At 47.4% G+C, this 20,717-nt stretch overlaps 1 protein-coding gene across 2 annotated transcripts in view; it reads right to left on the minus strand.

Annotated features, from left to right (window-relative positions):
- EGFR (epidermal growth factor receptor) overlaps nucleotides 1-20,717 on the minus strand; it is a 196,374-nt gene that overhangs the window by 41,542 nt on the left and 134,115 nt on the right. For both annotated transcript variants that reach the window (XM_024249444.3, XM_054559164.2), the window contains exons 5-15: nucleotides 20,593-20,661; nucleotides 19,294-19,412; nucleotides 17,810-17,951; nucleotides 16,012-16,128; nucleotides 15,300-15,426; nucleotides 15,127-15,200; nucleotides 14,205-14,295; nucleotides 11,517-11,716; nucleotides 10,209-10,341; nucleotides 8,024-8,114; nucleotides 6,392-6,549 (exon numbers count right to left, since the gene is read on the minus strand). In XM_024249444.3, the coding sequence (XP_024105212.2) occupies nucleotides 6,392-6,549; nucleotides 8,024-8,114; nucleotides 10,209-10,341; nucleotides 11,517-11,716; nucleotides 14,205-14,295; nucleotides 15,127-15,200; nucleotides 15,300-15,426; nucleotides 16,012-16,128; nucleotides 17,810-17,951; nucleotides 19,294-19,412; nucleotides 20,593-20,661 (1,321 nt within the window). The remainder of the gene's footprint in view (nucleotides 1-6,391; nucleotides 6,550-8,023; nucleotides 8,115-10,208; nucleotides 10,342-11,516; nucleotides 11,717-14,204; nucleotides 14,296-15,126; nucleotides 15,201-15,299; nucleotides 15,427-16,011; nucleotides 16,129-17,809; nucleotides 17,952-19,293; nucleotides 19,413-20,592; nucleotides 20,662-20,717) is intronic.

Genomic DNA, 20,717 nt, shown 5'->3' on the forward strand with positions numbered 1-20,717 from the left:
CCCACTATCTCCTACAGACACCAAACAGTCTGAGACAGAAAGCAGTCACTCAGGAATGGACCTAACAGCAGTCTCTCCCTGCCTGCTGAATGCAATACAATGGGAACACTCTGCAGAGGGAGGGCAGATTGAAACTGCAAATTTTCTACAAGATGCAGAGTCTTATGCAGCCTCTGAAAATGCTTTTGGGCAACCATAGGGATTGCTAACAAGAAGCTGTGACAAACAAACTTGTAGGGAAAGGTAAACCAGTTGACCCTTGAAGAGAAGCTGGACAAGGACAGTGGCAGGACGGGGCTGCAGGAGAGAAGGATGTGAGAGCGTCAGAAGGCGAGGGGCTCCTGCTGACGCTGATGAGGCCCTCGGTAACTCTGCAGAAATGACTATTGGGTACGAAGTCAAGCAGGCTATAGCGTGTTATTTAATTCTGTCAGAAAAATTACTTTCTGTCCCCCACTTGATTCTTTTTTTTTTTGGTAAGGAATTTATACGTATTTGCAATTATAGCGGTAACTAAACTTTGTTACATATAATTAAAATAGGCAAATTTTCATATTATTTGGTTTATCAGGATAAAGGTTTCAAAGTAACTTTCTCCTCACGGTGTACTATGAAAACACAGTTCCATTTAAAAATAGATATTCCCGCTGGGGGCGGTGGCTCATGCCTGTAATCTCAGCACTTTGGGAAGTCAAGGTGTGTGGATCACCTGTCAGGAGATCAAGACAAGCCTGGCCAATGTGGCGAAACCCTGTCTGTACTAAAAATACAAAAATTAGCCAGGCGTGGTGGCAGGTGTCTGTAATCCCAGCTACTCGGGAGGCTGAAGCAGGAGAATCGCTTGAACCTTGGAGGTGGAGGTTGCAGTGAGCCAAGATCATGGCACCGCACTCCAGCCAGGGTGACAGAACGAGACTCCGTCTCGAAAAAAAAAAAAAAAGAAATAGCTATTCCTCCAGGGTCCCTCCCCCTCATCTGGGTGGCTGCACCTGCCCGGTTGGAAGGTGGGGCTTTTGGAATCAGCAGCTGCTTATGCTGTAGTCTGGGCTTTGATGCTGCTCTTCACAAGTTGTGAAAGAAACCCCTGTAAGTGTTTCTTTAACAATAGAAATGGAGAAGGCAATACATCCCATCTGAGAAATGAGAGAGACAATATATTCAGGAATGTTGTGCACATCATAAATACTCAGTGAAAGAAATTTAAAAAATTTTCCCTTACTCTCATCAACATTTTGCCGTATTTAAAAAATTAAACCCATTTCTATCATGTAATTCCCATATAATTAATGGCTTTGGGAGAAGACACAGGTGGCAATAACAAGATTATATCAAACTATATACTCTTCTAAAAAGGCTCAGAATCAGGAATGTAATCACACATACTAAAGAAAATATTTATAAAATTCCATATGTCAAATGAATAGCATTAGGACTTTATTTGAAGCAAAGGGAGAAAGTGAAATTGTAGAAAGGAAATGCAGTTTTAGTGGGAGACTAAAGTGAGACAGTGAAGATTTATTAGGACCTGGGAAAAAATAGAAAGACATTAGAAAAATGACCACTAACATTTTTAATTTAAATCTTGACTAAATCCTCTCTTTCTATATTTGGCAAACTATTTCTTATACAAAGTAAGCGTATGGAAAATGCCAACACCCAATCACTTTCTGGACCTCCCCTAAGCCCAGCGACATATGCTCACTGACACAGAGATACTGACGGAGAGATACTGACACACATCTATTCCAGAAGAGAAAAAGTGGGGGAAGATAAAACATTTATTCTATACAGATAATATAATTCTGTTTCAGAGGCTTAGCTCCAAAATTGCTTATAGAAATAGATTACGTGAAAAACTAGCAAAGCATCTTTTATACCATGCTTCATTGAGCTCACAAAGTGGCCAACAGAGCTGGCATGTTGGTATACCCAAAGGTGAAAATACGAAAAATCTTACATTGCTCCCAGAGAAATATTTGCTAAAATTCAAAATCAATTCCAGATTTTAAAAAACAGTTAAAAACTAGGTATAGGTAAGTACTTCCTTAACTAGATAATTAATATCTCAGACTAATAGCAAATGTTGTTTTTCACGCTGAGACATTAGAGCTATTCCCATCACCTTTAGATGCCAAGCTCTGATGTCCACTGTCATTATGTCTGATATTATTCTGGAAACTTGTCCCTTATAATATGATCTGATACTTTTGGAAAAGATACTAATATATCACTGTTGGAGATTATATGATTGCTTTCCTAGAAAGTTCACAAATCATCATCATGTCTCAATCACCGTCACTGCCACTATTGTTACTCCCACATCCTCACCACCATCACCACCATCACCACCACTATTGTTACTCCCACATCCTCACCACCATCACCACCACCACTGTGACTCCCACATCCTCATCACCATCACCACTATCAACACCACCATTGTGACTCCCACCTCCTCACCACCATCACCACCCTCGTCACCACCACCATTGTGACTCCCACCTCCTCATCACCATCACCATCATCAACACCACCATTGTGACTCCCACCTCCTCATCACCATCACCACCATCAACACCACCACCATTGTGACTCCCACCTCCTCACCACCATCACCACCATCACCACCACCATTGTGACTCCCACCTCCTCATCACCATCACCACCATCAACACCACCACCATTGTGACTCCCACATCCTCATCACCATCACCACCCTCGTCACCACCACCATTGTGACTCCCACCTCCTCACCACCATCACCACCAACACCACCACCATTGTGACTCCCACATCCTCACCACCATCACCAACATCAACACCACCACCATTGTGACTCCCACATCCTCACCACCATCACCACCATCAACACCACCATTGTGACTCCCACATCCTCACCACCATCACCACCATCAACACCACCACCATTGTGACTCCCACCTCCTCACCACCATCACCACCATCAACACCACCATTGTGACTCCCACATCCTCACCACCATCACCACCATCACCACCACCATTGTGACTCCCACCTCCTCACCACCATCACCACCCTCGTCACCACCACCATTTTGACTCCCACCTCCTCACCACCATCACCACCATCACCACCACCACCACTGTGACTCCCACCTCCTCACCACCATCACCACCATCAACACCGACACCATTGTGACTCCCACATCCTCATCACCATCACCACCATCAACACCACCACCATTGTGACTCCCACCTCCTCACCACCATCACCACCATCAACACCACCACCATTGTGACTCCCACCTCCTCACCACCATCACCACCATCATCACCACCATTGTGACTCCCACCTCCTCACCACCATCACCACCATCAACACCACCACCATTGTGACTCCCACCTCCTCATCACCATCACCACCATCACCACCACCATTGTGACTCCCACCTCCTCACCACCATCACCACCATCAACACCACCACCATTGTGACTCCCACCTCCTCACCACCATCACCACCATCATCACCAGCATTGTGACTCCCACCTCCTCATCACCATCACCACCATCAACACCACCACTGTGACTCCCACCTCCTCACCACCATCACCACCATCAACACCACCATTGTGACTCCCACCTCCTCACCACCATAACCACCATCAACACCACCACCATTGTGACTCCCACCTCCTCATCACCATCACCACCATCACCACCACCATTGTGACTCCCACCTCCTCACCACCATCACCACCATCATCGCCACCACCATTGTGACTCCCGCATCCGCACCACCATCACCACCCTCATCACCACCACCATTGTGACTCCCACCTCCTCATCACCATCAACACCATCAACACCACCACCATTGTGACTCCCACCTCCTCACCACCATCACCACCACCATTGTGACTCCCACCTCCTCACCACCATCACCACCATCAACACTACCACCATTGTGACTCCCACCTCCTCACCACCATCACCACCAGCAACACCACCACCATTGTGACTCCCACCTCCTCACCACCATCACCACCATCAACACCGACACCATTGTGACTCCCACCTCCTCATCACCATCACCACCACCATTGTGACTCCCACCTCCTCACCACCATCACCACCATTGTGACTCCCACCTCCTCACCACCATCACCACCATCATCACCACCATTGTGACTCCCACCTCCTCACCACCATCACCACCATCAACACCACCATTGTGACTCCCACGTCCTCATCACCATCACCACCATCACCACCACCATTGTGACTCCCACCTCCTCATCACCATCCCACCATCAACACCAACACCACTGTGACTCCCACCTCCTCATCACCATCACGACCATCAACATCACCACCATTGTGACTCCCGCGTCCTCATCACCATCACCACCATCAACACTGACACCATTGTGACTCCCACCTTCTCATCACCATCCCACCATCAACACCACCATTGTGACTCCCACCTCCTCACCACCATCACCACCATCAACACTGACACCATTGTGACTCCCACCTCCTCATCACCATCACCATCAACACCGACACCATTGTGACTCCCACCTCCTCATCACCATCACCACCATCAACACCACCACCATTGTGACTCCCACATCCTCACCACCATCACCACCATCAACACCACCACCATTGTGACTCCCACCTCCTCACCACCATCACCACCATCACCACCACCATTGTGACTCCCACCTCCTCACCACCATCACCACCATCAACACCGACACCACTGTGACTCCCACCTCCTCACCACCATCACCACCATCAACACCACCACCATTGTGACTCCCACCTCCTCACCACCATCACCACCATCAACACCACCACCATTGTGACTCACACCTCCTCACCACCATCACCACCATCAACACCACCACCATTGTGACTCACACCTCCTCACCACCACCACCATCGCCACCACCATTGTGACTCCCACCTCCTCATCACCATCACCACCATCAACACCACCATTGTGACTCCCGCATCCTCATCACCATCACCACCATCAACACTGACACCATTGTGACTCCCACCTCCTCACCACCATCACCACCATCAACACCACCATTGTGACTCCCACCTCCTCATCACCATCACCACCATCACCACCACCATTGTGACTCCCACCTCCTCACCACCATCTCCACCATCATCACCACCATTGTGACTCCCACCTCCTCACCACCATCACCACCATCACCACCACCATTGTGACTCCCACCTCCTCATCACCATCACCACCATCAACGATGCTATCATTGACTCAGTATTCTCCATTTTCCAGGCACCATTTTAAGTATATGACATATCTTATCTCACGGTCATAAAAATCCTGTGAGCTATGCAGCATTATTATCCCAATTTACAGAAAAGAAAGTGAGGCACAGAGAAGGTAAGACCCTTGCCGAAGGCCACACAACTCATACATATGGATTCAGAGAAAGAATGAGTAACAGTTCCAAACAAGGCTGAGGATTTTGAGAAACAGAAGTTTAAGTGTGAACTACTATATGACAGCTCAACTTCTCTTTCTGATTGTTGAGTGGGATCCAGTTTGATTGACAGCTTTATTATTCCAGTAAATAAGATACACACAATCAGAGTGCTTCTGCTAATTCCAGTCAAAGTAGTTTTTTTTTTTGTTTTTGTTTTTTGCGACAGAGTTTCGCTCTTGGTGCTCAGGCTGGAGTGCAGTGGCGAGATCTTGGCTCACTGCAACCTCTGCCTCCTGGATTCAAGTGATTCTCCTGCCTCAGCCTCCTGAGTAGCTAGGACTACAGGTGTATTTTTAGTAGAGATGGGGTTTCACCATGTTGGCCAGGCTGGTCTTGAGCTCCTGACCTCAAGTGATCTGCCTGCCTTGGCCTCCCAAAGTGCTGGGAATACAGGCGTGAGCCACTGCGTCTGGCCCAAAGTAATTTTAATTCAAGTAGTAACAGCTTAACAATCAACTAGCTTTAAAAAAGTGTCTTTAAGCAACATTCCAGGCAATGTTACCTTTTATTCACTGCAAAAGAGTTAATCCCCATGCTAACCTTAGAAATCTGGAGAGATACGCAAAAGCCCCTGGAGACAGGCCGAGGTGGCAGCTGCCAGGACCTGTGCTCTTTTTGTCCCCCTACCCTCCTGTTGTGATGTGCAGCATTGCAAAACACAGGCCCGGCCGGAGACATGGTGCACAGCAGAGTCATTCCTACTGCACTGAGGCCTTCCCACAAGCACGTTGCTACTGCCATGGCTGTGGGGGCCAAAACACCTTAAGTAACTGACTCAAATACAAACCTTGGCAATTTGTTGCCTGAAAACTTGGGAGACATTTTCGATCACTGAATTTGCAAGAGAGGAAATGTTCTGTTCTCCTTCACTTTCCACTCACCCGTAGGTGCAGTTTGGATGGCACAGGTGGCACACGTGGCCGGCGTCTGCGTACTTCCAGACCAGGGTGTTGTTTTCTCCCATGACTCCTGCCGGGCAGGTCTTGACGCAGTGGGGGCCGTCAATGTAGTGGGCACACTGGATACAGTTGTCTGGTCCCTGCACCGAGGTGGAGAAAAATGTTCATGCATGTCTCTTTCTTTTCTCTTTCAAAATGGAAGTAGCTTTTTACTTAAAATATTTAGTGTGTATGAGTGGGGAAAGCCAAATGATAGAAAAATTCTTAAAGGAGAAAACCAGTTCTTCTGTGATTGCACCTGCTTGATATAGTCACTGTCAGTTGCTTAGAAGTTCTCCCTGTTTTTGAATGCATATATTATACACCAGCATGAAAGAAACGATATTCTCTACATTATTGCATTCTGCTTAACCATTGTGGGCATCTTTCCTTGGCAAAACCATCTTGATTGGCCCAAATGTGTATTTATGGTCGGATAGTCTTGCTTGCATATTATATTTGAAGTTAAAGGGAAACTCAGAGGGAGGCAAATTTAAGAAAACACATATGGGTGTTTCTCTAGTGACAGGAAGGTGGCAAGTCTCCATGCAATGGTTGGCATATCAAGGACTGAGTCATAAGCTACCTTCTGTTTGCAAAACTTGGAATAACCTTGCAAAATTCAAATGAAAGCATTGGGACTCAAATAAAAGCACTGCTCAGGTTGTGGGCCCCACACTTCAGAAGTAGCAGAAATAAAACCAGCACGGAAAGGCCTTCCCCTTGGCTAAGTTCTCTAATGTCGGTTTTGTCCACTCAAAGGCTGTGTGTGCCCAGAGCCAGCACAATTAGATGACTATGTCAATATCACCAATTATTTTAATGACGGAAATTTAACCCAACACCATGTAAACCTATAAGCCAAGCCTTTACTTTGTAACCAGCCACGCTGGCAGCCTATCCCTCAAAACACAGTCCTGTAATCTTCTGGCCAATTGAGAGAATGTCTAAAAAATGTTTTCAGTTAGTAGATTTAGAACTGGCTGTTGAAGCGCACATAAAAACAGAGCTCCCTATATAATAACATTGAGAATTAACAACATCAGGACATTTGGTGTGAGAGGGGCCCGAATTCTCACTCATATTCTTTACAAGATTATTGTAAAGAATATTGTATCTATACGTTATTGAACATACAGATACAAAGCTGTGCAGTTTAAAAAGTTTTGCTAGGAATTTCTTTAAAAATTCTTCAATTAATTTTTAATTGAACATTTAATAGAAACTAATGTTAAGAATTTGAGGATGTTTGATGAAAGCGATAAAGCAATGCTGACTAGGTCAGGGATGGGGGAAACCAGGTGAAAACAGCCGTCATCGAATGTGAGGATTTGATAAGCTTAGATAAGGTTGGAGGTGTCAGCAGAAAGAGTGAATGTTCATCGCAGGCTAATGTGTGTGCTAATGTCACCGACACCCTGGCTGGACAGCGCTGTCAGAGCCTGCCGTCTCCTCTGGGAAGTGGCTCTGATGGCCGTCCGGCCCACACGGGATACCCTGGGCCATTGTCACTGTTCAGCTTCTGTGAAGGCCCTTCCCATGAAATGGACGTGGATAGCAGCAAGGGGCTCTTACCCGTCCCGTGCAGGTGATGTTCATGGCCTGGGGCAGGCATTCTGGGTGGCACTGTATGCACTCAGAGTTCTCCACAAACTCCCTTGGCTCGCTGAGAGGAGGAAGAGGAAACCCGTCAGCCCGCCCCTGAGACATTGTTGCAGGAACACAAATCACCTCTCCAAAATTCCAAATAACTTGAGGTAATGATCAAGGAGTTGGGACTCCAGGACTATATAGTAATATAATCAGCTGATTTTGTTGACTGAATCCTGGGTCATCTTCTCTCTGAGTAAACACAGGAGCTTCATTCATAATCAAGATACCTTTTCTGCTTTTTCTACAGCATAGTTTTTGCATATTGGGTAAGCAAGCCAAATGATAAAAGAAAAGATAGTCCTGAGGAGATCTTCCCTGCCTCTAATACCAGATTCATGGTTATCAAAATTAAGCTGGAAAAATGATAATTTTAGATTAAGTGATAGAAAAAGGAAGGAGGGAGAATGAACTTGCTCAATGGTTATTACTAAAAATGGTGAGTGTGGAACGCAGTTATGAAAAACTTAGCTTACAATATTTTGACATCCCTCAAGATGTACACATCAATGTTAAGCAAGAAGATGATGTTTGATTGAAAAGACAGAACAGATGTACGGCTGTTTGTCAGTAAGACTGGACTCTGCCTGGTAGTCAAGCATAGTTCTACCCTCCAGCAGCGAACAAGGAGTGTTTATTCTCAAAAGTGTGTGCCTTGGCCAGGCGCAGTGGCTTATGCCTATAATCCCAACACTTTGGGAGGCCGAGGTGGGCAGATCACTTGAGGTCAGGAGTTCGAGACCAGCCTGGCCAACATGGTGAAACCCCGTCTCTACTAAAACTACAAAAAATTAGCTGGACGTGGTGGTGCACACCTGTAATTCCAGCTACTTGGGAGGCTGAGGCAGGAGAATCACCTGAACTCAGGGGGCAGAGGTTGCAGTGAGTTGAGATCACCATTGCACTGGGTGATGGCATGAGACTCTGTCTCAAAAAACAACAAAAAAGTGTGTGCCTTTCATCCTCCCCTTTGGTCAATTGCACCAATTAAACAAAATATGATACTGGGTTGTGTCTTCTGTGCTTCTTCTCTGGGTCACTGCCCTTGCTGAAGGGGGCTGGGCTTGCAGAGGGAGCAGGTGCTGCTGGACACCAGGTTTCTTTACACTAATGGAAGGACATGGGGCTCCCCACGTGGGTATTTTCATCACCTTGCCTCTTAAGAAACACTTGAAAACTGAAAACATGAGACCACTGTCCATTTGTAGCCGTAAGGATTGCATCAATATTCCTTACTTGAAGTTGAAGCAGCACTATCAATTATGTGATTTGTTCTGAGCCTATCAGCTAAAGGATTCCTATAGAATTAAACTTGGTCCTCTTATCCTGCTCCTAAATATTTCTGGATCCAAGCTGTGGTCCATGCCCAGAGAGTAAAACAGGAAGATTTTCTACAGCCATCTGTAGTTCTTATGGTGCTCACCAAATTTCCCTTTTTCTTTAAATCTTCTAAAACATGGCCTTGGCCTCTATCCTTCAGTCTTACTTTCCTATTTATGTTTTGTCCTCATTTGTCGTTCAAAGCCTTAGGTCAATATCAAGAGCCTCAGAGCATTCACAAACTGCACTTTTTATTGATTGCAACTAAATTCAACAAGCAACATTATGAATTATTTCTTTGTCGGTGGGTATATTTAAAGTTCCTGGTACTGTTTGATGTTCAATGCATGCTGGGGGCACATAAAACAGATATTAACTTGGCAATATAATTTGTGTTAATTTATTTTCACACACCAGGAATCGGGCACTACAAAGAAAAGCCCAAATGGCCACGGTGTTGGCTAGATGAACCATTGATTACTGTCTGATTTGTCTTAGGAAATTTTTGTAGCTTAGAAAAATTTAAGATACTTCCAGGAAAAGAGATTCTATAAATTATTGGATTATATTAGGCAATAATACTTGCTTATTTCCTATTGTGCTTAAATTTACCAAAAATAAAGCAATCAAACAACTTCCCGTCTTCCCACAGAAAACCCCAAAACCTCCAAAAGCCAAGGGCAAAGAATAAAACGAAGAGAAAATCACACAGAATGCCTGTAAAGCTATAACAACAACCTGGAGCCTTATTTTTGATCAAAGCAAGGGGATTAAAGAAATAACCTCCTACCCCTCCAGAATGTTGCACTTGTCCACGCATTCTCTGCCTCGGCTGACATTCCGGCAGGAGACGCAGTCCCTGGGCTCCGGGCCCCAGCAGCCCTCGGGGGAGCACAAGGCATGGCAGACCTGGCCTGTGGCCTCTGCGGAGACAGAGTGGGTCACAGCAGTCAGTGACGGAGCAGGGACCGAGGGGCCGGAGGAGACGGCACCTTCCCGGGAGGGGCCCTGTGCTCTGTGACCTTGGGTGGCACAGACATGCTGGGTATCCCTGAAGGAGAAGGACACAGACTGGGCTTCCCAGAGGCCGACCATGACTGGAAGGACAAAGCAGTTGTGCTGGCTGCTGGGAAGACTGAAATGTGCCTGACAGTGGAGGACAGGTCTTCCTCCTGGTGGGAGCCAGGCACGCTGGCACCCGAGAGGGGGTGCCGTGAGTCCTCCCCTTTGGCAATGGCATCAATTAAGCCAGATGGGACTCCGTGTTTCCTGTGCTCCCACGGCCACTGCCCCTGCTGAAGGAGCCAGGCGTGCAGAGGGGCAGGTGCTGCTGGGCACAGGGTGTGTTTTGATCGTGCCCAGGGCAGCCTGGAGCAGAGCTGGTGGTGTTCTGATGACAAATCCCACAGCTGATAGGAGCCATTGGGCCATTGGCTGTGTGCTGTGTGCTAGGCACCATGGAAGGGTTTTACACACAGAATTTCACTGAATTCTCTCAAAGCACTACGGCATGGGAATCATTCATATCTCCACTTAATGGATGAGGAAGCCAAAGCCTAAACAGATTACGGGGATTGACAGGGGCCTCAAAGCTAGGGAGGCCAGACCAGCAATTGACTCAAAGCTGACGCTGCCTGTGGCCAAGGCCCAGTACAGGCCAGGCTCTCACCAGCTTCAAAAGCTGAGGCTCTAGAGTCAGAACAGGAAGTGTTGATGTAAAGTGCTCATTCCATTCCTCTGTGTGTGTGTGTGTGTGTGTGTGTGTGTGTGTAGCTGTAATCTTTATAGGCTGAAATGAGCAGAGAGTGACCTACAGCTAAAAGGTAATATAACTAATACTAAATGTAGCTACTTAAATTACAAATAATTGGTAGCCTAAACCTCAGGGTAAATTCATCCTATTGAATAATAATGATCTGGAAAAAGTTTTAATGGAATTCACATGGTAGTTTCACAATTAGGAATCTTAAGATTTTAATTTGCTTCTTAAGGAACTGAAAAAAGTAATTTAAATGGGAATAGCCCTTCAATATTCTAAATAAAAATAAAGGACCCATTAGAACCAACTCCATAAACAAAACAGAAAGTGGTGACTTACTGCAGCTGTTTTCACCTCTGTTGCTTATAATTTTGGTTTTCTGACCGGAGGTCCCAAACAGTTTTTTCCAGTTTATTGTATTTGCATAGCACAAATTTTTGTTTCCTGAAATTATCACATCTCCATCGCTTATCTCCTTGAGGGAGCGTAATCCCAAGGATGTTATGTTCAGGCTGACGACTGCAAGAGAAAACTGCCCACTACATTGGAGAGAAGAAAAATCATGTGGTGAAAAATCATAAAAACAATGTATCCCTGAAAACTTTGTTTTTCCAGACCACCTTTGATTGACTAAAAACTGCTTTCCAATGATGGTAAGTCATGCTGTGGGAGGCACACACTGCAACTTTTGAAAACTGCCGGTGTTTTTTAAGTTCCTCCAGGCAAAAGCTAGTTCCTTGTTTATTTAGTATCTTTAACCCAGTGGCAGATGGGGAGGATGAATAAAATACCTTAATGTCATTATATTTTCTCCATTTTCATTTTGCCTGGAAATTGAGAACATATTCTAACCTCTCAAACAGCCAAATACACTTCAAAGGTGTGGGTTCGTCCATCTATCCACCACCCAGCCTGTTCCTCTATCCATTCATATATTTATTGAACAAACACTTGAGGTTCTCTGTCCCAAACTCTGTGCAGGTTAAATATGTTTCCTCCTCTCAAGGACCCTTGATCTGGTGGTGACACAACCCCGTAAGCAGATCATTTTGAGCCGGTGTGAAGAGCACAGTGAGTGTGGGCAACATGTACAGAGCAGGGGCCTCTGTACAGGTCTGGGAGGGATGCCTGGGAAGTGGGGCCTTCCTCCAAAAAGCTATGCCCAAGGTTGTGAGGTCCTGAGAGCAGGAACTGTGGCATTTTCTTCACCATCCAACATGACGCTAGGATGCTATTGGGTGGTCCAATGTGTGTATCAGATGACTGGATGGAAGTCATTCAGACTGAAGGGGGGATGTCCTCAGCCACCTGGAGGAGCAGGAAGGCACGCAGTGGACAAGAGAACCACTAGCCCCAGCCGGACCATGATGGGTGTGAGAACCACTAGCCCCTGCAGGACCACGATGGGTGTGAGAAACTCTAGCCCCTGCAGGACCATGATGGGTGTGAGAAACTCTAGCCCCTGCAGGACCATGATGGGTGTAAGAACTACTAAGCCCTTGCTGGACCACGACGGGTGTGAGAACCATTAGCCCCACCGGACCACGATGGGTGTGAGAACCACCAGCCTCTGTCAGACCACGATGGGTGTGAGAACCTCTAGCCCCTGCAGGACCATGATGATGCAGGCTGGGGGGGCTGGGCTGGTTTGGGGAGGGAGCAAAAGGCCAGAGTGCACCTTGTGGAGGAGCTGTCTGTAATTGAGAAGGAGCCACAGGAAAGAGATCTGCATTTGCAGGAAGCTCTCATCTGACCCCAGGCTGGGGGCTGGGCCAGCTGAGAGCACTGGATGAAGAGACTGATGTTCAGGTGTTGGATGGCAGGGGGTTAGAGTATCATCCAGAGGCTTCTCCTCTCCTTGCTGCTCTTCTTTCCCCCATCTTTTTCCTTTCTCCTACACAGATGAGTGGTCTTGCATAGGAGCCTGTAACCAATACCACTAGGAATTCTCCCCCACATATGCCCAGGGAGGCCAGGACACCAGGGCAGAGCCAGATTTTCCTTGCAGGGCAGGTCTGGGGCCTCAGTGAGTCACGCCCTGGAACCTGTGGCCACCCTGTCTCAGTAGGAGCTGGAATCACCAGACTTCTCATTAAATGTGAAAAGTAAGTAACCCTTATCTTGTTTAAATCCCTACAACTAAGCCAACTGGCTCATACCAGCCATCCAAGAAAATTGCTCTAAGTCTCTTATTTTTATAAGAATCTTGGTCAAAGAAAGTATTCCAGAGAATTTAGAGCAAAAAGGCCTTTCTGGGAAGCAACGGTAGCCACATAATTAGTATCAGAGATTCAGAGCCAAGGGAGTTTATGGGAGGCAATGCATATTTCATGCACTCTTATTCTCTTTAGTGTTGCACAGTATTATCTAGTGCTTTAGGAGTCAAGTAGAGGCAGCAGTTCTCATAACCAGGCTGCTTCCAAGGCAGGTTTCACTGAGAGATTCCCACCTCCTCCTCCACACCACTAAACTGATGATTACCATTACCATATTAAAAATGCTTGTCTGTGAGCACCTGCATGTCTGTTCCACTGTCAAAACTGAAAAAGCGGAAATTCTTGAAGAGTGGTGCTAAAAAGTCTCTCTGGTCCCCGTGATAAGATGTGCATAACCTCAACTGCATCCTGAGAATACATCAGCTGAACAGAAATGGTTAGACAGTCTGCAAAGTACCTGACCCACACGTTTTATAAGTGTCAAGGCCATGAAAGACAAGGAAAGACACAGGAGCTAATATAGGTTAGAAATGGATTGAAAAGATTGGACAACTAAGTGCAATGTGGGATCTGGAGTGGACACAGAAGCAGAAGCACTGGCGAGTGCTGAGAAGTCTGTGGTTTAGCGGACAGCCTGTGCCAATGGTCGTTCAGTCTTGATCCTTGTGCCTGCTCATGTGAGATAGCATTCGGGAACGCCGGCGAGAGATGCAGGAGCTCTGTGTCCTATCTTAGCAACTCTCCTGTTAAGCCTAATTTCCAACTAAAAAGGCAAATGTAATCCACCAGGCTTTGGCTGTGGTCAACTTACTGTTGCTTGGTCCTGCCGCGTATGATTTCTAGGTTCTCAAAAGCATGGAGGTCCGTCCTGTTTTCAGGCCAAGCCTGAATCAGCAAAAACCCTGTAAGGCAGAAGAAAGACTCAGACACACACCACGTAGGAGTTTCTTTTTTGTATGAGACATTACTCTAGACTCTCAGGGACTCTGTATTATATGAACAGTGAGTGGGAAAATTGGATTTGCTTTCTTTTTCATTATCATCTTCTCTGAGTGTACATGCGCATGGGCGGACGCAGGCCGAGCCAGAGTTCACAGCTGCCTCCCGCCTCCCCCAGCGATTCCGCATGTCTCCCGCCGCCCCGCTGGCTGTGGCCCTGCGACCCCTGCTGCGCCCCGTATCTGATTACCCCGAAGAGGCTCCTGCTGCGATTATCTGCCAATTGTGGATCTGGTATCACATACAAGGAGCTTTACAGATTTTCCTTATTTGATTCCAACCTTAAAACAGTCTTGTTATTTTGGTCTAATCTTCCCATTTGAGAGAGGAAGGAAGTGGAGCTCAGGCGGCAGTCATAGACCCGAGGCTCGCCCGTGGCCCCACAGGGCTCTGGCGTCCAGTTTCAAAAGCCTGAGGCCCAGGCTGCCCGTCACCTACCCCTGTCCCCTCCCTGTACCCGCAAGGGTTATGGGCCACCAAGGCAGCTGGCTGGGGCCGGGCAGGAGGGAGAAAGCGCGTTCACACGCGCAGGGAATGACCCAAGCCTGGACTTAACGTGTCCCCTTTTACCTGCAGGGGAAACTGCACTTTTGAAAAGTATCAAAACATCAGCCGTTAATGGTAAAATTTCAGAAGAAATGTTTTTATTCCAAGGGAGAAGGACATATGTCGAAAAGTTCTCTCTCTAAAACACTGATTTCCCATTTATATTCATGTGATAATTCAGCTCAAACCTGTGATTTCCTTTACGGTTTTCAGAATATCCAGTTCCTGTGGATCCAGAGGTGGAGTGTGTGTGAAGGAGTCACTGAAACAAACAACAGGGTGATTATTGATCACCAATCTCTACCAGTTAAAAAGGCAGATTTTGTTTTTCTCTATACAAGTAACTGAACCTGTGACTCACCCCCTAAATGCCACCGGCAGGATGTGGAGATCGCCACTGATGGAGGTGCAGTTTTTGAAGTGTTTAATATTCGTAGCATTTATGGAGAGTGTGTCTTTAAATTCACCAATACCTATTCCGTTACACACTGCAGAGATAAGAGAGACGTGTATTCCGTTCACATTTGTTGGATTAAGAATAGCTAGGGATCCACAGGCAGAGGGAAGCAGGAAGGAATTCCGGTCACGGGAACCGCCACTGCCACATCATCCTTCATTCACTCAACAAACACTGAAGGGGCTGGGGAGAGTGCAGGGGGGAAGGGGGGACACCAGGACCTGTAGCACACTTTAGGGCTACAGCAGTGTAGGAGATGCCATCCCTGTCACCTCACACCGACCTTGCGTTCTCCTCATTATTTCTCATGGGCCGCGTGGAGCTGGACTGCTTCCAGCTCTGCCTCCCCTGGATTCTCCCCAGGGCTGGGGCACCTGGCAGCTGCTGAGGGGCTGGCTCTGTGACTGTTCTCATCAGAGCCCCCCACCCCGTCACAACCTTCAGTGCCTTCCCATTGCCTAACCTGGCTTTACAGCTTTATCTTCTGTTTTAAAGAAACGATATGTATAGTTGTTTTTTAATGAGAAGAGGAAGATGTGTTCATTTGGAGGTGGCATGAGAGCCCAGCCTCAGCAGCTGAGAACAAGCCTCGTCCGCACACCGGCGGGCTTCCTACCTTTGCGGCAAGGCCCTTCGCACTTCTTACACTTGCGGACGCCGTCTTCCTCCATCTCATAGCTGTCGGCCCCACAGGCTCGGACGCACGAGCCGTGATCTGTCACCACATAATTACCTGGGGAAGAGGGCATGAAAGGAAGGTGATGACGGTGGCGCCAGGTGCTCGGGCCTCACACAGACGGTCCGGGTCCTCCTCTGGAGGGGTGATGGAAAGGCTCCGTCCTCCTTTGGCTTTATTTACTTTAAGGACAAAGAATGAAAGGTTGCAAATAGAAAAGGAATCCTGTTCAAGAGTTTAATAAAATTCTAGGCCGCAATGTGGACAATACAGGTGTTTCATCATGGCAGGAAACACTGGGTCCCTTGAGGGGCCAGCTGTTCTGCATCCCAGCAGGCACCTCAGCCGTCTCCTCCACCTGCTCTCACCTTTAAAGTAATTCATTTGTGTTAATAGCAGACTTCTGTGTTATTTTTAGGAGCTCTATGTCTTCCTTTTTTGTTTGTTTGAGATGGAGTCTTGCTCTGTCACCCAGGCTGGAGTGCAGTGGTGTGATCTCAGCTCACTGCAACCTCTGCCTCCTGGGTTAAAGCAATTCTCCTGCCTCAGCCTCCTGAGCAGCTGTGATTACAGGTGTGCGCCACCACACCCGGCTAATTTTTGTATTTTTAGTAGAAACGAGGTTTCACCCTGTTGGCCAGGCTGGTCCCAAACTCCTGACCTCAGGCAATCCAGCCCCCTCAGTCTCCCAAAGTGCTGGGATTACAGGCATGAGCCAATGAGCCACTGTGCCTGGCCTGTTCCTGTTTTAAGTTCCCCAAGAAGATCCTCAAAAATATTTATAGGACCTTGGTGATTCTTCTGTGAACTGTCTGGTCTTGGTATCTCAGGCTCGAAGTGTTTTCCTATGGATTTTAAAGCTCTATTAAGCTCTATCTCAAAGACTATATCTGTGTCATCACAGAAAAATATGTGGCACATTTTTCTTTAGCTTCGTTTGTCATTTATCTTATAATGGCTTATTATTTTGTGTTTTTTTCCCCATACAGAGTGTAAAATTTTTCATGTACACAAATCTGGCAGGGTAAAATCTCCCCCTCATAATTGTTCTTTCAATTTTTTTTTTCTCAGTTAATCTCTCCTTCTAGAGATCAAGAGTGGCTTCTAAAACTCTTTCATTAGACAAAGTTTTGCTTTCTCTGTCAGGAATTATTTTATGTCACAATTTCCCTAAACCCTGGAGCCACCAGTACAAATGTAAGTACAAACAAGCAAAACTCAAACCCAAACCATTAAAGCAAAACAAAATAAAAACAAAAAACCTCTGCAATACTCCTAAGAGGCATAACTTTCACTAGAATTTTAACCACTCAAGAAGGCAGGTGTTCTGATAGACTCTCTGATTTCGGTCTATTAAATATCTGCTTGGCACAAGCACTAAACAGTGACATGCCCACGGCTTCGTGCCTAGCAGACAGCTGAATATCCACAGCTGTGGCTGCTGGATGAGTGGTGAGGGCTGAGCAGCAGGTGTTTCTCCTGTGAGGTGGCCTGGCCACCAAGATCTGCCCTGTGCACTGAGCAGCCCCCATGGGTGGAGATAGCCACCACCTGCCCGCTCCTCGGTAGCAAACCAGCCTCTCGCCTCTGCGCCTGGACGGCACAGGGTCGCCTCCCCCAAACGAGGCAAACACATCCACCCAAAGGCTCTCCAAGATGGGATACTCCAGGGCTCAGCAGGAGACAAAGTAGGACAAGAATGCCTGACCAGTCAGAGGGCCCACAGAGGAGGACTCACGGGGACACTTCTTCACGCAGGTGGCACCAAAGCTGTATTTGCCCTCGGGGTTCACATCCATCTGGTATGTGGTGGGGTTGTAGAGCATGAGTGGGGGGCAGGTGTCCTTGCACGTGGCTTCGTCTCGGAATTTGCGGCAGACCTATGGAGGAGAAAGGACACGCTGGGCAAGTGAGGTAAGTACACTCAGCGCCGCACATGGAGGAAACGCAGCACTGCCTTGACTCCCGTCAGAAAGCCCAAGTTACTGTCTTCACAGCCTAGTATTCAACTAGTGTGGGAAAACCCAGCTGGCGCCCTCTGCAGAGTCAGAAAGACCCTTTTCTAAAAAGTCCATTTTTTTCTTAGGTGCACTGTCCCACCTATCATAATTTATGGATTATGATAAAAATACGTCTCTTTACTAACGTATAGATGATGGAGTTCACACATTATAGCGGTGACTATGGAATGAAATTATGTTTAATTTCCCTTATAAAGGACATTGGGCTTTCCTTACAAAGTACAATTGAGGGTATATTTTATAATGTATTGCTGAATGGCAGAAAACCTTGCTAGAACAATGCCGTGTAAAGGGTCAGACCCAATACAGCGGGGGATCTTCCTAGGAGCAACCCCACGCACAGTCTTCTCCCTGGGGCTCACATTAGAAACAGCTTGGCCAACCAAGTCACAATTCCTGGGTCTGGGTCCAACCTCTGGAATTTAGGAATCTTCTCTGAAACCACAGAGTGCTCTGGATTTAGTTTTAGGGAGGGCTTCATCACACCAGCTCCCACTCCAGGAGTCACATCCACCAGTCTTGGCATCTCCAGGACTTCCAAGATGCTTCTGACCTGCACCCTCCAGTGCTGCCCAGAGCCCGCTGAGGCAGAAAGGCTTCTGCTGGCACTTTCTGCAGTAATGGGGTGAGAGTGAGTACTTCAGGCCCCTTGAGGGCAGGGCGCAGCTCAGGAGGTGCCTGAGAGGGGTGGAGGAGCCGAGGGATCTGTGTCAGGAGGCCCTAAGGCAGCCCCAGCCAGCGAGACCTGTGTGGCTCTCCATGGGTCTCTTAGGGACCTCACAGTGTCAAGTCTCTAGAGGTATAGCCGAAGTCAAACAATAAAGAGAGTGTGCTGCTGGCAACAAGGCACATTCATGACAAATACTTGCATGTAGTATTTAGTATTTGTTCTGTGCCCAGGTCCTAATGACGGACATCACAGGCATCACGTCATTTAAGCATTCAACTGGGAGAGACTTTGTTATGCATCATTGTCAGGTGAGGAAATGGAGGCATGGCGGTCCCATTATTTTCCCAAGGTCTCAGTGAGTGGTGGAGGCAGGATACTAAAGATACTTTGTCACCAGGCAGAGGGCAATATCCTGTGTGTTACTACAAATGCTAATTGACAGCTCCCCCACAGGAAGTCTTCTGTCCTGGTGTGGGTGGGGAGGGTGCAGCCCCAGCCTGCTCCAGGGAGGCTGCTGGAGGGGCATCTTACCAGGCAGTCGCTCTCCCGGGGGCCCGTGCAGCCAGCGGCACACTGGTTGTGGCAGCAGTCACTGGGGGACTTGCCGCGGCAGCGCCCAGAGCACTGCTGGGCACAGATGATTTTGGTCACTGAAAAAGAGCAAAGGTCCCCCGTGAGCTGAAGAGTGAGGGTAGGATCATTTCCCAGGGACGTCGCAGAGCACTTGCAGACTTTTTCACAAAAAAGTGAAGACACATTTGCTTCCAACGAAACCACATTCAAGCTGTGTCAAACCATGCCCTTTTCTGATTGCCTCTTTTTTCTCCTGATTTATTTTTAATCACTTAAGAGAACTCGTCAGATCAAGTCTAGACTTTGAGACCTGCTAAATAATTAGATACATCTTGGGCAATGCAGGAAGCACATGCAAAGAACAAAAATACCTGCTGGGAAGTAGTGTTTAGAAGGGCCTAAGAGCCCCCCCACAATTCAGCTTAAGGACATAGTGTCCGTTTTTGAGCTCATGTCCCCAGGTTCCTTGGCCACTGAGAGGCTGAGCCAGACAGCCGTACCCGGGAGAATGGCCCTCTCCATCGTACAGCAGGGTCCACATGGAAAAGTCCCCATGAGAAGCCGTGCTCAGGCTTCTGTGTAGGTGGGTACCAAAGAAAGCCAGGGAGGGAGAGGAAACAAGAAGTCTGGTGATTGCTGTCAACAGGGACAAGTCTTCCATTTCCGGGAAAGTGTGCTGTGTTCAGAGGACAGGGCTGGGGTACCTGCTGATGTTCACTTATTGTTGTTGTTGTTGTTGTTGTTTTGAGATGGAGTCTTGCTCTGTTGCCCAGGCTGGAATGCAGTGGCACAATCTCAGCTCACTGCAAGCTCCACCTCCCAGGTTCATGCCATTCTCCTGCCTCAGCCTCCTGAGTAGCTGGGACTACAGGCGCCCGCCACCACGCCCGGCTAATTTTTTGTATTTTTAGTAGAGACAGGGTTTCACTGTGTTAACCAGGATGGTCTCAATCTCCTGACCTCGTGATCCGACTGCCTCGGCCTCCCAAAGTGCTGGGATTATAGGCGTGAGCCACCGTGCCTGGCCCCTGCTGATGTTCACTTATTTGTGATAGGCTGAAGCGCCCAAAATAGCCCACCCTGGATTAACTGCATGTGGTGAGATTTGCAAGACTGTCCTTCACCTACTGGTTCACATCTGGCTCTGTAATAAAATAACTCTTTGGAGTCTTCAAAGGGAAAACAAATCCAATCACCTAAGCAAGTGAAGGAAGAGAGGGGCAGTCACACATGGTCTGAGGCTGTTCACCAACTTACGTTTCTGGCAGTTCTCCTCTCCTGCACCCCAGCAGCTCCCATTGGGACAGCTTGGATCACACTTTTGGCCTGAAATGTAAAAGTAATAGATGCATATCTCAGTGAAAGGGAAGGAATGATGAGAA

Source organism: Pongo abelii, chromosome 6 (assembly GCF_028885655.2).
Source record: "Pongo abelii isolate AG06213 chromosome 6, NHGRI_mPonAbe1-v2.0_pri, whole genome shotgun sequence".
NCBI lineage: Eukaryota > Metazoa > Chordata > Mammalia > Primates > Hominidae > Pongo > Pongo abelii.